General features: G+C 50.7%; 1 protein-coding gene across 1 annotated transcript in view; it reads right to left on the bottom strand.

The window, feature by feature from the left end:
* The window catches only part of AMOTL1 (angiomotin like 1), a 124,459-nt gene that overhangs the window by 15,126 nt on the left and 96,142 nt on the right, over positions 1–13,191 (bottom strand). The window contains exons 7-9 of the mRNA XM_004709020.2: positions 12,494–12,639; positions 8,169–8,318; positions 2,158–2,348 (exon numbers count right to left, since the gene is read on the bottom strand). Of these exons, the coding sequence (XP_004709077.1) occupies positions 2,158–2,348; positions 8,169–8,318; positions 12,494–12,639 (487 nt within the window). The remainder of the gene's footprint in view (positions 1–2,157; positions 2,349–8,168; positions 8,319–12,493; positions 12,640–13,191) is intronic.

The following is a 13,191-nucleotide window of genomic DNA, read 5'->3' as shown; positions in this document are numbered from 1 at the left end:
ATCACAATTATCTATATATAACCCCTTCCTAGAGGGGTGGACAACAGAAAAGTGGGTGAAGGGAGACAGCAGTCAATGTAAGACATGCGGGGTGGGGGGGATTTAGAAATTATCAAGGGTTTATGAGGAAGGGAGGGTGGGGGAGGGGGGAAACGAGCTGATATCAAGGACTCAAGTAGAAATAAAATGTTTTGAAAATGATGATGGCAGCATATGCACAAATGTGCTTGATACAATGGATGTATATATGGATTGTGATAAGAGTTGTTAAGAGGCTCCATAAAATGATTACAAAATAAAATAAAATATATGTGAAGTAGGCATTATTTGATGAAAAAAAATCACAGAACTAATGGCTGGTTCTTTTAACTAATTTATGTCTGGAGTCATTTAGCATTTAGATAAGAGCCTAGAAATTTGACCTTTCCCTAACAGCTTTAGCTCCCTGTTCTCTCCCCTGGCAACGCTGAGAGTACAGAGAGGTGTGTTCTTTGAAAAGAACGTGAAGGTTACAGCTACACGAGCTGACCTTTTATTTCCCCTGAGGATGTGGGAAGGTACAGTAAGTATGTAACAGGGAGAGCAGTCTTCCATAGATTCAGTGTTCAGTAATTACATGTGGAAGCAGGGGAGGCGACAGGGAACAGTGGCAAAAAGAGGATTCACCCAGCCCCCCATCCATCCAGCCCCCAATACCACCTCACTTATTACCACCCCCACCCCCCAACCAGGGGCCTCTAACATAAGGTGACCATATTTTAACATTGGTAAAGCAGGACATTGATAAAACTCATATCCTGGCGAAATAGCCACATGGCAGCCAAAAACCATATACCCTAGCTTGTCATGCCTTCTTTCCAAAAATCAGGACTTTTATAAAACGCTGCGGGACGTGGGACAAATTGTTAAAAATCGGGACTGTCCCGCCAAAAGCGGGATGCCTGGTCACCTTACTCTAACAGGACAGGGTAGGAGAATAGCAAAAGGAGCACTGGCAGTATAAGGGTTAAGCACTTGATCGTTAACCAAAAGGCTGGTGGTTGTACTGCCTCCCCCCACCACCCCAACCTCTGGCGATCTCCTGTAAAATGGGACCACCTTAACGACTCCATGGGGGCAGTTCTCCATCACACGAAGTCCACACGAGGTGGCTCCACAGCACCTAGCAACAGCAGGGGAACAGGAGGTTTGGATAAATCCCACAGGACTGCTGTTTCTCTGCGGCAGGGTGACCCGTTCCCCATGCAGGAAGGATGATAAACAAGGCTGAGCCTAGAGCAGTGTCAATGGGTGACTAGTTCTATCCACTCCCCAAGTCGCACCCCACCCACCGGAGAGGGCATGCCTCAGACCTGCCACTCTCCCACTGGTGTGCCTTCCATTCCGGTCCCCATCGTGCCTTCAGAGCCCTGGAGACAAAAGGGACACTTCATCTGATAACCCAACGGGCGCTAAGACGAAGGTGACAAAGAAAGGCTATGTCCCGGTGGCGTAGTGGTTCCACTTGGGGCTGTCATCCTCACCAGTGGCTCCTCGGGAGAAAGAGGGGGCTTTCTACTCCCACAAATGGCTAGTCTTGGAAACTCACAGGGGCAGTTCTACCCTGCTCTATAGGGTCTCTTTGAGATGGCATTAACTCGATGGCAGTGATTCTGGTTTTTGGTTTTGGGGTCACCTGTCCAAGGTAGCACCCTGCAGCTCCTTTGGGGGCTTCACTGCCCTCAGTTAGAAACATGCGGGTGGGGTCCCCTACTTGTAACCAGTCAAGAATGATAATTCCCATTGCACACATGAGGTCGCTGACTCAGAAAGGCTCATCCAGGATATTGCTAACTGTGGACGTTACCAAATGACCCCTCTGCGGTTGGCCCTTTGGTGGTGTCTAGTGTATGGATTATTGTCAACAGCCCTGGAATGAACATCTGGGAGCATGAACGTCTAGGTGTTTATATAATCCTTTCCTTAAGACAAGGGCCCAGAACGCAAATTGTGGAGCTAGAGTGGGGGTACACCTTGTCAAATGATCCTCCAGAAATGTGACACCATCTCGCTCTCCCATCAGCAGCATGATTGATTAAATCTGGACCTCCCTCCCTCCCTCCCTCCTCAATGGATGCCGGCAGCATCCTTGTCGCCACCAGAGTGACGCAGTCTCACCTCTCGGCTGCAGCCGTGGCGGCGGCGTTCATGGCAAAGTGCCGGATGGTGCTCTCCTCCAGGTACTTCTGCTCCCACTTGGTCATGTCGGCCTCTAGTGCCAGGATCCGCTCCTCCTTCTCCCTCACCAGCTCCAGCAGGGCCGGCGCGTTGTACTCCGGCATGCTGGCCGGCTGGCCATGGCCGTGTTTCTGAGCAAGTAGAAGAAACAACATCCTGATGTTCAAAATGGGCTATAGGGTGGACCTATAAACCCTCTCTCTCTTACACACACACACACACACACACATGGAGAAACAACATCCTGATGTTAAAAATGGGCTATAGGGTGGACCTATAAACCCTCTCTCTCTTACAAACACACACACACACACACACACACACACACACACACACACAGAGTTCATTACTGTTTTGATGTGAAAGGGATGTCTTAACCCCATACCTGTAAGTGTGACCTTGTTTGGGGAGAGGTTTTGCTGCAGCTGTTACCCGCTAGGTCAATGAGTTCATGTCAGAAAGAGTTGGGGTGGGGATCCCATTCCTAATTGCTTATGAGTAGTGTCTTATCAAAGGGGAAACTAGGCTGGGTGACAGACACACAGAGGAAGGCAGGCGGATGCTAATGTGAAGATAAATCGAGGCCTGGCTGGAGCTAGCAGAAGCTGGCCCAGGTGAACAGGGTCTTCCCAGAGGGCTGACAGAGTGGACATAGCCCTCTTGGTGTCCAGAGTGCAGACTCCCGGCCTCCAGAACTAGGAGAAATTATGTCTGTTCCTTAAAGCCCCTCATGTTGTGGGCTCTTGTTACGGACCCCAGGCACCTAGGACAATGGTTCACCCACACAGGGCAGTCCATCCATCCACACCACCCCTGAGCACTGCCTCCCTGTCTCCTGTGCATATACAGGAACTCCGTGAGTCCCAACACCAAGTTACCCCAGCCCCAAAGTCCTCTCATTTAATTCTCCCTGAAATGCCGCAGAACAGACGGCATCATCCCAGTTCCACACGCGAGAACTAGAGTTCAGAGACCCTGCTAAGCCAACCAGTCTGCCTGGCTCTCCAGCCAAGCTCCGTACAAGACAGAGTGGGGCTGCCAGGAGTTGGCAGGCACTCCACAGCAAGGTCTGGTTTGTTCCAGGTCTTCTACAAACAGCTCTCTGTTGGGGGATATTGAGAGCTTGGATTTTTTTTTTTTTTTAATTCAGGTATAGACTTTCCTTTAAACAGAGGACTAGGGGTTTTGAACCGGTTCTGACTTCAATCCAGAGGTGGTGATGGGCTGTCTGTCTTAAGGAGCCTGGTCCCAGTCTAGGTCAGGTTCCTTGGTACTCATGGGGAGAGTGATTTCTTCACAGGTGTTTTCTGTCCTGGGACACACGTTCCCTTCCTATTTCCCAGAACAGGGGCATGCCTTCCACTGTGCTCTAACATCATGTTGTTTGCAGGAGAGCCTCCAGTTGTTAGAATTATTTGGACATATGCACCTTCTAAAATTTGGATAGGAATATATGGAAGGCATGTACCTGTCCTGATCTGACCTGTGCAGGAAATCACTGCACCCACCTGGCTAGGCCCTCGGACTCAGGCAGGAAGCAAGGGAACCAGTCCACCAATGAGCGGCTCCTATATTTTTTGGAAATTTCCAAGAAAGAGCTTCCCCAGCCCCAGCTACACTCGTCAGCTACTCCCGGAAGCCTTGAGATGCCATAGAAGCTGACTAACATTTGCAGGAGCCTCTTGACCTCCCATAAAACCACAAGTCCTCACAGGGCCCCCTGATGCAGGTCATGAGGAGTTATCTAAATACAGGTATGGATTTCAACATTCAATCTACAGTCCGACCTAGTGGGCCAGTAGACAAGGCAGGAAAACAGGCTGAAGGTCAGTCAGGATAGCAGCTACTTAGCCCATCCAGTGAGGGGGCAAATACTGACTGAGCACGCATGTACCAAGTCCACGGAGAAATGGGACTGAAAGATAACACATTTCCCCACAAGCGGGTTGACGCCCCTTTGTACAAGGGGGTAATGATACAGAGAAAAATCACTGTGCTCATAAGCGGGCTGTGAGCTACAGGACCGATAGAAGACACTTCCTTTATTTTATTTCTCTTTCACCAAAGTACTATACTTCACCTCCCCCGTAGAGAAAAAATGATTTATAGTGAAGAGTTAGCTGAGTGCTCCTCTTTCCTACTAGTCCTACCTGGCCTGGCCTGTCCCACAACCCTCTCCACCCCCACCCACCCCTGCCCCAATTCTTCAAAGCTGCTGGACTTCCGCGGTCACCTTCCTTTCAGTGGGACTGGGAATCACGGGGTACAGGAACTTGGGAAAGGGTTCCAAGAGCGCCCCGAGCAGTCAGGTGTCGCTGAAGGGGACAGTACTAAGGACAACGGACAGCTACTCGGTCGTCATCGTTTTCTAGGCGCCAGGCAGGGTGGTAACCGCTTCGTGCAGGGTTTTCCTATTTAAATGTACAAGTATGGAGTGGATACAATTCATCGCCCCCATTTTGTAGACAAGGAAGTGGAGGCTCCTCAGGACGATTCCTTGGCCAAGTCCTCTTTCCGTAGGAGGAGAGATTCCATGCGGCCGGCCAGACCCCTGCGACCCCGCCCTGCATCAGTACAGGATCCCCGTCCACTCTGTTCATCTCCTATCTACCAACTTCCTGGGGAAGGTTCCAGGGCATCCGCAGGAGCAAGGCGCTCGCTCGGAGGTTCTAGTGGACAGAGGGCGGGCGAGTGGAGGGGCCGTGCCCTGGTTTCAGTCTTTGGAAGGGCTGTGACTGGAGAGCTCTGAGCTACTCTCTCCCACGTCTGTTCGGTCGGAATCATGCCCAGGGGTTGCGGCTAGGCAGTGTGGTCTTCGACCATGGTGGCTGGCGGGTGGAGAGGAGGGTTCTGCTTCAGCATGCTCTCTGGGGGAACTTGGGGTGGGCAGAGGCCTCATGGGCACACAGCAAAGAGCAGGGTGTGGTGTGTGGGGCGGAAGCCTCCTGAAGCCTGCTCTTGCTGGAGCCAAGACACGGCCGGCAGATCCAGACTGGGCTGGGTGAGACGGGAGGCAGATCAGAGGCCCCGGCACCCTTTCCTGGGACCGCTGTGCTTCCCACACCAGTTTCTGGATCCACATCTGGAATCCAGGTGGACTTGAATTTGGCCAACTCAACCCTCGTAAAACTAGTCATGCAAGACATACAGTAATTTCTTTTTCTCTTGGGGGTAAGTTACATTTTCAACTTTTCTGGCCATAAAACAACGTGGGCTCACTAAGAACATTAGAAAATAAACAAGCACTAGAGGAAAAAAAACACAGTCATCTTTCTGATGCGCAGGGAAGAAAGAGCACGAGGAACAGTCTCCCAGCGTGTTTCCCATCCCTGGGCACAGGCTAACATTCGCATTACGTGATCAAGACTGCAGTGTCACTTCGGAGGAAATGTTCAGCATCAAAGTTTGGTTTAATCTAAAGGCCGTCTTCTCCTCCTGAGTCTGCGCCAGCTACACATAGCTGAGGCTGGCCATCAGCTCTCCGCTCCCAAGCGCACCACCCCGGCAGCGCTACTTCCCTGCATGAGCCCACTCCGAAATGCCCATGCTCCCCTGGGGTGCCGAACTCCGCCTGCTGGGCTGGTGGGTCTGTGGGTGCGCAACACAGGGCGTTTCAAGAGATTCTGACGGTGCATTTCTTGATACAGAAAGTGGGCCAGGAGCTGAATTGGGCTCCACAGCACTCCGAGTACAAGATGTGACAATAAGTCTCCTAACTGTCGGGGGTGGAAAAGAACTTGGGTCTGTGTTGACGGGAAAGCATTGCTGTGTGCTCAGCACTGGACTGGGCACCAGGGGAGCCCCCCCTCCAGGGAGAGGAGCTCCAGGTCTCAGGAACTGCGCACAGTGGAAGGGTGTCAGTCACTTTGGTGGCCCAGGTTGTAAGAGAATCCGAAGTGCAGAGCAGGAGCCGCCTTCCTTTATGCGGCACCAAATGAGCCCAGATGGCGGGAGGATGGGGTTGGATTCACAGCTCCCGGGCAATCTCACGAACCACTCCTGTCCACTGGCTGAGCGGTGAAACCTTGGTGACTGCTCTGGCCCGGCATGAGCTCCCCATGCACTTCGACCACGACCACGGCCACTATGCCGTGTCCCGGAGACGATTCCACGGAGCCCTGCTGGTGCTTCCCTAAGGTCCCACGCGGAGCACACCCACCCCTCATCAGCCCCGCAGAACTCTGCCCCGCACCCTGCGGTGACGTCCAGCTCAGGCCCACTGGAACCCAGGCAGGACTTCCCTTGCTGAAGCAAGCACACAGGGCCCCTGAACTGGGGAGACTTCCTCCTCCCCCCGTGCCCCCCCACCTTTTTCACTTTCTATTATGTTTGAGTGAAGGCTTACAGAACAGACCAGGTTTCCATTCAACAACTCATATGCATTTTGCTTCATGTTGATTGTGATCCCACAACGCAGCGTCACTTCCTCTCTGTGTTTCTGTTTCCACTCCTCCTTTCCTGGCCCCTTTGAACTTTGTTCTTGGGGAAATGCTGCCCCTTTGACCTCACAGGACTGACTATTCTAAGGCGTGCACACCTTCCTAGTGCTTATAGACCTGTCTCATGTGGGGCTGAAAATGGAGCCGTGGCGGGAGTTCATTTCCGGACCTGAGGGTGACTGAGGGCTACAGTCTTGGGGTTCCCACCAGTCTCTAGCCAAGTGTAAGCCTGGTCTTCTTTTCTAGGCATTCATTCATAGCTGTGTTTATTCATTTCTGAGTTACAATAAGAGCTGTAACCAGCACAGGAGAGGCAGAAAAACATAGCTTACAGCCGGTATAATTTCCAGGGGTTTCCCTGAACCCCTTCCTCTCCTTCACTCTGAAACCGCACTATCATGCATGTCTTAGGAATTTCACTCCCAACCCCTTCCGGTGGACCAGTTGCTGCCAGGTCAGCTGGACTCAGGGTGTGCCCACGTGTGTCGGAGGATAACTGCTCGGTACAGGGTGCGTGGTGCTGGTTTTCAAAAGCAGATGGCCAGCCCTTACTTTCTGGACAGTTTTGGGTGATCCCAAATGTCCAAGCGCTCAGCTGGCAGTCAAGGGCATTACCGGTTAGCACCTCCAGGGGCTGCCTTCACCCCATTAAAAACAGCCAAACCCAACCCACTGCCATGGAAGTGATGGTGACTCACAGCTTCAGGGACTCTTCTGTTCATCTCCTTCATAGAGTCCCACTACACCTGCAGCTCTGGGCGGAGGAACTTCCCCTTCAACATCTGCCCATCTAGACCACTGCAGGTTCCCAGACGGATTTGGCCTACCATCCTTGGCAGAAAAACAATTACTCAGTGTCCCTCTGGCAATTTAAAACTAACGCAGGATAAAGTGTAGGTATCTGCTTTTGCAGCCCCCTTAAATTGTCACGATATAATACCGAGGGGGCGGTACCACCTTCTTTGGGAAATACTGCTCTAGAATGTTCTCCAGTACTACCAGAGGGCTCCTTCATAGATCCTTTGTACCATGCTGCTCTCAGCTTAAGAGTCTCTTAGTCCAATCTCTCAACTTGACTGATGCCCTCCACACTGGCCTCTGCCACCTAGCCATCCACCCCACCAGGCCCCCACATGCCTGGATAACTGCACCCATTTGTCCTGGACCTGCCGTGCACTTGCACACCTCCCTCCTCCACACATCCTCTGCCTCTCCCATCCTTCCCCTCAGGTGCCCAACTGATTTCTCTTCTTTAGTCCAGCCCGAAGCCTTCCTCTGTGACATCATCTAATGCCTTGTTCCCCTCCTCCCTCCAGCCAGCCGTAACCTCCTGTCTGTGAAGACACTGGTCAGTCCACAGTGAGTGGACTCCGCTGACGTGTGACGGCTCCCGAGGGCAGAGATTTGTCTTGGACCTCGGTGCAGCATGCCGGGTCTGGTCCATGGCAGGTATCCAGATGCCTGCCAGTGAACTTGTCTGGTTTGTCATCAGTGGGCTCCACTAGCTCTTACCTGCTGGGTTCTCAGGGCATCCAGCTCCCTCTCCAGCCAGGTTCGCAGCCTCCGCTCCATCTGCTCTCGCTTCTCACATGCGGACTGCAGTTGGGTCAGGGCCTGCTGCAGCTTCTCAACTTTCTCCACATACACCTGTTTCTCTCGCAGCTGAACAGTGAAGAGGGAGAAAGAGCACAGAGCTTATAGAGCAGTGGAAGCAGGGGTCAGATTGGCCGGGAGTGCTGCGGAAGCTGTTCGGGCATGTCCCCATTTGACCCCTATCTCTCACAGGTGCTGGGGTCAAAGAAAATTTCTTTAAAAAGCCATCGACTATGCTTCCAGTGGCCAGGAGGCTTGGAATTGAAAATTCCCTAGGGAATCGACTTTTGGTAATTTGTCTTATACAGCTATGAGCTTAATGCTAGGAGCCCTGGTGGCACAGGGGCTATGCATTGGGCTGCTAACCTCAAAGTCCGCAGTTTGAAACTGCTCTGCGGGAGAAAGATGAAGCATTCTACCCCCATAAAGAGTTACAGTCTCAGAGACCTGCAGGGGCTGTTTGACCCTGTCCTGTAGGGTTTGTTTCTATGAGTCAGTATCAACTTGACGGCACTGAGGTTTTTGTTTGATTTTTAGCTCAATGCTTAGGTTACTGATTGTGGTCATTATATACTTTCATGTCAACTTGATAAATAGTATAGGCGTGAAGTCTAGCTTGTCAATCAAGTCACAGTCTGATGATGCCGCCTGGGTGTGACATCTCATGGGGATTTTAGGAACTTGCTCGCTTTCTCCCTGGAGGCGGGCCGCACACTCTCTCTGCCCTTGTCTTCCTGTTGACAAGCCACAGGGCGACTTGCTGAGACCTGCGAGAGCCCTCTCTCTGCTTGACCTTCCTGTTGATGAAGCACTTTGAGCCACGCTGATGGCAACCAGAGCCTTGGAGATGCATCCACCGCCACTGGACCTACAAGATTTTGCACCCACCGGCCTGTGATCTTCCTGCATTCTGCATCATTGCATGTGGCTGTGTGAGTCCAAAGTAGGAATTATGGACTAATATTGGACTTATGGGCTAACATTGGACTTATGAACTTGATCTGGGCTGGGATGTTTTCTTAAAATACAATTGCTCTTTGATATAAAGTTATTTCTTATACATTTATGAGTGCCTCTGGATTTGTTTCTCTAGTCAACCCAGCCAATCACATTGATTAATAACTAACATTGTCAGGGATTGGAAATACAATTAATAAAGGGTCCTTAATATCATGAGGAAATGCTTACTCTATAATGTTAAATGAAGAATCCAGAATCAAAAGTATGTCCATTATCAAAACTGTGTAAATAGATAAGCATAAAATAAATATAGCATTAGCCATAATTTTCTAGGTGGCAGAACAGGAATTTCTTATATTCCTTATAGTTTTTTGTGTGTTTTTCAAATTTTCTATCAAAAATTCAACTCAAATGCACTGCCATCAAGTGACTCTATGTAGCATTTCCGAAACTGCAGATCTTCATGGGGACAGAGCCTCATCTTTCTCCTGAGGAAAGGCTGGTGGGTGTGAACTGCTGACCTTGCCATCAGCAGCTCAACAGGACCCCTGGGGTGCCTTCAAAATCTCTAAATAGAAATGACTGTTCTAATAGAGAAATTAGGCATGCAAAGTCTATCTACAATCCTATCCATCTGTGCATGTGTGAAGAAGTACAACTGGGTCTTACTAGAGATCCGCATGGGGTTATTTTCCCTCTAAAGATTTCAGAGCCATTTACAAGTCAGCAGTTGACAGCCTCGGTGAAGAGGCAGGAAGGAAGTGGACACTCAAACAGCACAATGGCTGAGGAAAGGGAAATTAAGGTTAAAAGATTTGGGTCAATGTCTTATCCGATAGGAACTTAAGGTTGGACCAATGAGCTCAAACTTGTAACCAGACTTTGTTTTACTCCAATTAGACAGACGACTGGCTCACAACGATGAGTCCTGTGCACATTTGTTCCTTTCTGGGAATTAGCTGGTGCCAAAAAATCATGCTGAGGCATTGACATGACCTGGTCCTCAGAGGCGATTTCCTGTCCTTCTGCACCTGGCTGGGCAGATGCCTTGCAGGTGACTCAGATCCTGTGCTCAGCTGTGGCAATCAGAGCACGCTGGGGCGTGCTGCTGATGGAAGGGCTGCTGCCCTGCCAGGCTCCTGACTTAAGGGACAGTGCCTTAGGCTGCGCCTACTTCCTACCCAGTGCTGCTGGCTCGGATTACAGATTACGGATTACAGATTACGGCTGCTTCTGAGCTCTCAGGGAGGCACAGTGACTTCACAGTCTTCCCCAAGCCTGCTCTTGGGGTATGTCTTCATCTGCCCCTAACATCACTGTGCGTTTGACTCGGCAGTTCAACTTTACGGACATCTGAGGCCCTACTAGGTGAAGGGCACTGTGCTGCAGGGCGCATCTCATCTAACCTTTCTGAGCATATTCATGCGGCACTGAGCAGGTGTGGCCCTGGACTGGTTTCCTGGAAGTGCCTTCACTAGAACGTGGATGTCTCCTTTGTCCCCTGCTGGGTCCCCAGTGTCTGGAACACTTCCAGGTATCTAGTGGATACTCAGTAAGTATTCACCATGTGAACGAGTAAGTATGATCTCCTTGAAGGCACGGTTCGTCTCATTTAGCTCTGTACTAGCTAGCTCATAGAGTGGCGAGGATGATTAGCAGTAACCACAATTCTAATAGTCAATTTATCTGGAGCAATGCCAGGGGAAGAGCTCTGGGGCTCAATGGTTAAAGGGCTCGGCTGCTCACTGGAAGGTTAGGAGTTCAAATTCGCTCCTTGGGAGGAAGATGAAGCAGTCTACTTCTGTAAGGATTACAGCACTGGAAGCAGTTTTACTCTGTCTCATACGGTGGCTATGGGTTGGGATCAGCTCTATGGGCTGCAGATTTTTAAAACATGTGTGCTTTGATTCTATTATCTCATTTAATCTCCAAATAATAGTAGGAGGTAAAGTCCTTATATTATCTCCACTTTAGAGATAAGAAAGTAGACTGTCTTGGAGCCAAGATTCTAATTTACAAGAGCCTGGCCCTGCCGTGAAGTTCAAGTTCTTCCCTACCCTGGTAAGCTAGAGTAACTAACCCAATGGAAACCACTGGGATTGAATTCAGAATCTTCAAGACACCCTAGGAAGGGCCAGGAACGAGTCTGGAAACCAGACAAAGGAGAGATGCTTTGGAGAGGCCGCACTTGACAAAGTTTGACATAACTATAAAGGCAGGACATTGCCATAGGAAAATTGATACTCCCGATTCTAATGAACCTGTCTTCACAGGAGCTCACAATTGACTTTTACTCAATAGAAATATTAAAACTAAGGGAGTTAAAACAATTAAAAATTTTTTTCCTTAGCTTCAAGAAATGACTTCAATGGCAACGATAAGGAGTCCTGGTCTCCTTTTCCCAAAGTAGGCACCCTCTGCTTCAGGTCTCAGGTCATTTTCTGTGGCAAATGAGTTCCCTAGTTACAAAAAGAAAAGCTACTCGGGGGTCGTTACTAGGGTGAGCCGTTAAAACTGTAGCTTCTACCCAGGACTCAGGGGGTTAACAAACTTCGAATGGACAAGGCGCTCCAGTGCTGACGTTCACTTTAGGCACTTTGTCCTGGACGTTTGCGAGACAGTCCTGCTCAGGGCCGCTCCCCAGAGCAGCCCAAGAGTGCCTGTACCTCCAAGGGAGCTGGAAGATGGCTACCCAGCTAGGACAGCTCCCCCCCACCCTCCTCCACCCCTGCCGCCTTTTTTTTCCTACCACTGCACCTGCAGCCCGAATCCTTGATGTGGGGCCTCAGAAAATGACCATTTGAATTCCACTGTCAACTGTAGGAGGAAAAGTCTACCTTGAGAACCTTAATAATCTAAAGGGTTGGTTTTGTTAGAAACCATGAGCTCCTGGAAAACTGAAAGTTCCAGGATTGGGGTTGCCCCTGCCTGGCTGAGACCACGTCTGGAAAGTGGACGCAGGTCTGCAGAAGGCCACCAGCCCCACTGCATCTCCAGCGGAAGACGCTGAGACTGGCCTTGTCCTGCGCAACGAGCGCTCAGACACAGCCACGGAACATTCCGGGAAAAGTCAGTCTCTTTCTGCCCACAGGCACCTTTGGTGTCCAGCCCTTCCACTGACTCCCTCGCCAGACGGTGGGCTGGGAGGAAGCTCTCTGCTGGCCGGAACTGTGTTTTGACTCATATTCACTTGGGAGGTTTCCCTGATCCGTGCCGTCTCGCAGCGCCTTGGAACTGACTCTGGTCTGAGGCCCGGAGGCATGCTGGCTTCTGCCTGGTCTCACCTCCTCTTCCAGCTTGATGACCTTGGCCTGGGCATTGCCCAGCGCCTGGTCCAGGATCTCGATGTGCCTCCGGTGGTCCTCGCTCGCAGTCCGCACGGCCACCAACTCCATCTCCAGCTTCTCCTTCTCCTTCAGGAATTCTTTGTCTGGAAGGGAGACAAGAACGAAACCACCTCCTCTATCAGAAAGGGCTCAACCCCTGGGTGCACGGATGGCGGATGAGGGCTAAGAAAACAAACGCAAATAAATAAAAGCATTCAAATCGTAGGGGATTGAATTACTGCTTTTGTTCCCTCTTACACGGTGGAGTGTGAGGTAAGGATTTTCTTAAAAACCACTGTTAATAGTCTGGGCCACAGCTCAGAGGAAGCGGACACAGAGACCTGGTGACCCCAGAGTCACAGTAAGTCACTCTGCACAGCAGTTATTTTAGAGCTTCACAATGAATCTCGCACCCGTTTCATTTTCTGCTCACATCCTCTCTTACTGTCCATCTTCCGAAAACGTGATGAGAGCGGACGATCACCATCCCCATCTCACTCATCAGGGAAAATGAGCCAGGGGCTGGAGGATAAGCTTAGTCTACAGCTAACCAGCCGAGGGACGCTGCAACCCCGGCCTCTGATCTCTGCTGGATCCTCTTCCCAGCCCACATCTCTTCCTCATCCGGTTCAAGATGGGGAAGGGCCAGTGTCAGA

The sequence above is a fragment of the Echinops telfairi genome, unplaced genomic scaffold (genome assembly GCF_000313985.2).
Source record: "Echinops telfairi isolate 266 unplaced genomic scaffold, ASM31398v2 ScPeMD7_7421;HRSCAF=8459, whole genome shotgun sequence".
NCBI classification, from domain to species: Eukaryota; Metazoa; Chordata; class Mammalia; order Afrosoricida; family Tenrecidae; genus Echinops; species Echinops telfairi.
The sequence above is the reverse complement of the archived record's forward strand: the minus strand, read 5'-3'. Positions and strand labels throughout refer to the sequence as shown.